Raw genomic sequence first — 2554 nt, 5'->3', positions numbered from 1 at the left:
TATTTTATTTTCAGTGAATATGCATCCAGAGAGAATAAATCAAACCCTAAAGGCTTGGTCGTCTTCGCTCTCTCCCACAGAGTTGTTATTGGTTATACAATTTTATAAATAAAAATTATGTGTTATTCAATTATAGAGATTTACTAATATATTTGATTTTACTATGAAGTTCAATTGATTTGGAAGAATTTCTTTGTTCAAAATATAAAGATTTTAAATCTGACTAAAAACCTCCAGATTTATAGATTTGAGTTAGAATACATATGTTAAAGATTAGAAAAGCAAAATATTTTACATGTATTTGCAAAACTTATATGGATTTTCAAATCAGTTCAAATACATAAACCAATAATAATTCCGATATTATGTGGCGTATATGAATTAGAGAACTTTGACATGCTGATTATCACAAGTTCACTAAAGCGATAAAATTGAAGAGTACGAGGTTGCTTGGCGGTTTCTGCATATCACGATATCTATAGACTTTCAACCGTTCAATTCTGTCACCGTACTTTATAAACTTCCACTACCCTCAAAAGTTGTCTTTTTATTAATGGAAGGAGAACTACAACAAGAGCCGTGTAGGCGGAAGCGAAGGCAGCCACCGCAAGAAAAAGAAGACACTCACGTGGCAACGAGGCCGCTTAAGCCGTACAGGGGGATACGTATGAGGAAGTGGGGAAAATGGGTCGCTGAGATACGTGAACCAAACAAACGTTCACGTCTTTGGCTCGGTTCATACACAACCGCCGATGCCGCCGCTAGAGCCTACGACACCGCCGTCTTCTACCTTCGTGGCCCTTCAGCACGCCTCAACTTCCCTGATCTTCTTTTTCAGGAGGAGGGGCAACGATCAGCAGCGGCTGCCGCAGTCGACATGCCCGCCTCTCTGATACGTGAGAAAGCTGCGGAGGTCGGCGCTAGAGTCGATGCTCTTCTTGCTTGTTCTGCGAAGTCGCCGTCTCCTCCTTCACCGGTATTAGTTGAGAAACCTGATTTGAATCAAATACCTGGATCATGAGATATATAGTGAAGTTATAGACAACATATACACATTTTGTTTTGTTTTTAAAGGCGATTACAATTACATACGTGATACACAGTAACACAGACGACACATATGAAAATAGAGATGTACACATGAATAAAGTTACGAATAATTGTTATACTCTGGTTTAATTTGCAATATACAAGAAGAGAGTTATTGTTTTAGCCTTTTCCGTAATATTGTTTGAGAATTTCTAATTAGTGTTTTCTTCCTATTTTATTACTTTGAATTGTGAAGCTTGATCTAGTGGACAAAACACTTGTTCTTGTAGAATCCTTGGTAGAAAGAGCCCCACTCTCTACTTAAATTAATTCTGTTCCAAGATATATAACTTCTTTTGGGTTAATGACTCAATCTAAAGACATCCTCTCTAAAGTTTCCTCCGCTTTCTCAAAAGTTATCCTTTTCTGTTTGGAGTTTTCAAGGGTGAGGGCTCTCTTAGCCACCGTCAGTCAATTTGTGTTCTCTTTGTTTCGTTAGCTTGCATTTATTTTCTGTTTATCTGTCTATTTTCAAATTCGAGCTGTTGGTATTTATAGAGCTATATCTGTTTTGGGGGTGGGGTGGGGGGGGGGGAGAATTGTGTCGGTAATGGTTATTTTGGTTTCGATTTTTCGGTCTGATTTCGTCTCTTTTTTGGCGTTTGCTATGTTTCTTAGTTTTCACCGATGATCGAAGGACTTCTTTCTTCCTTTCTGGCATTAAGGTTTCTCTGATTTTGATTCTTGAGGGTTTGGTTTCTATATATCATCCGGCTCGTCTTCAAAGACTTGGAGCTGCGGCTCTTTGCAACCTGATGTGGAGGTTTGAATGATAAAGAACAAGCATTCTTCCTCTGGAGTTTCTTATCTGCAATATCTCGGCTCGTCAGGTGGTTGTCGGAGCAGTAAAAGAGATGCATGGTCTTCCTGAATAAAATCGTCAGTTGGTGTGCGCTTAATCCTTCCTTCTTATCTCGGTGGTTTCTCTTGTTTGATTGTGTTTCTGTTATGATCTAGTTTACTTACAGTTTAACTTTGCTCTATATTTATTATGTTTTCTATTTGTTTCCGGAGAATTTCATTAATTATGCCGGCTTAAGTGGCGCAGCGTCAAGCTGATAGACTCGAGGATCGTTGATTCCCACAGAATAGCCGTTCAAACGAGGGTTCTTGATATTCGTTGATTCCGAAGAATACCGAAGACAAGGAAGAAGAACAAAGTTCTAGGGTTTTTATTATTCAATATATTAATGATCGTTCTTTACAAAGTGACCATCCTATTTATACTATACAGAGATAGGAATCGTATCTTATTCTACGCAATCTACAAAGATATAATATAATCTTCAAGTAAAAGAAATCTAAACAACTATTCACTTGACAAACACGTAAAGCCCAATAAATGTGTTTGTCGTTAAAAGGCCAAATCCATCGGATGCGCTGCATCAGTCTCTCCAGGTTAGAAAAGATTCGCCCACGAATCTTGCTAGTAATCTTCACAAAATGGATACGATCATGTGCAACT

At 38.2% G+C, this 2554-nt stretch overlaps 1 protein-coding gene across 2 annotated transcripts; it reads left to right on the top strand.

The window, feature by feature from the left end:
* The first annotated feature begins 434 nt into the window (after positions 1–434).
* Positions 435–2133, top strand: LOC108821318 (ethylene-responsive transcription factor RAP2-1). Of its 2 annotated transcripts, XM_018594360.2 has the most exons (2): positions 435–976; positions 1708–2133. In XM_018594360.2, exons 1-2 carry the CDS (start codon positions 554–556, stop codon positions 1762–1764), a joined length of 480 nt encoding a protein of 159 aa, XP_018449862.1. In that variant the 5' UTR covers positions 435–553; the 3' UTR covers positions 1765–2133. The 2 variants fall into 2 exon arrangements, with proteins under 2 accessions (XP_018449862.1, XP_018449863.1); XM_018594361.2 differs by lacking the exon at positions 1708–2133 and having other exon boundaries at positions 446–1216.
* Positions 2134–2554: the final 421 nt, after the last annotated feature.

This window comes from Raphanus sativus, chromosome 8 (assembly GCF_000801105.2).
Source record: "Raphanus sativus cultivar WK10039 chromosome 8, ASM80110v3, whole genome shotgun sequence".
Classification (NCBI taxonomy): Eukaryota; Viridiplantae; Streptophyta; class Magnoliopsida; order Brassicales; family Brassicaceae; genus Raphanus; species Raphanus sativus.
The sequence above is the reverse complement of the archived record's forward strand: the minus strand, read 5'-3'. Positions and strand labels throughout refer to the sequence as shown.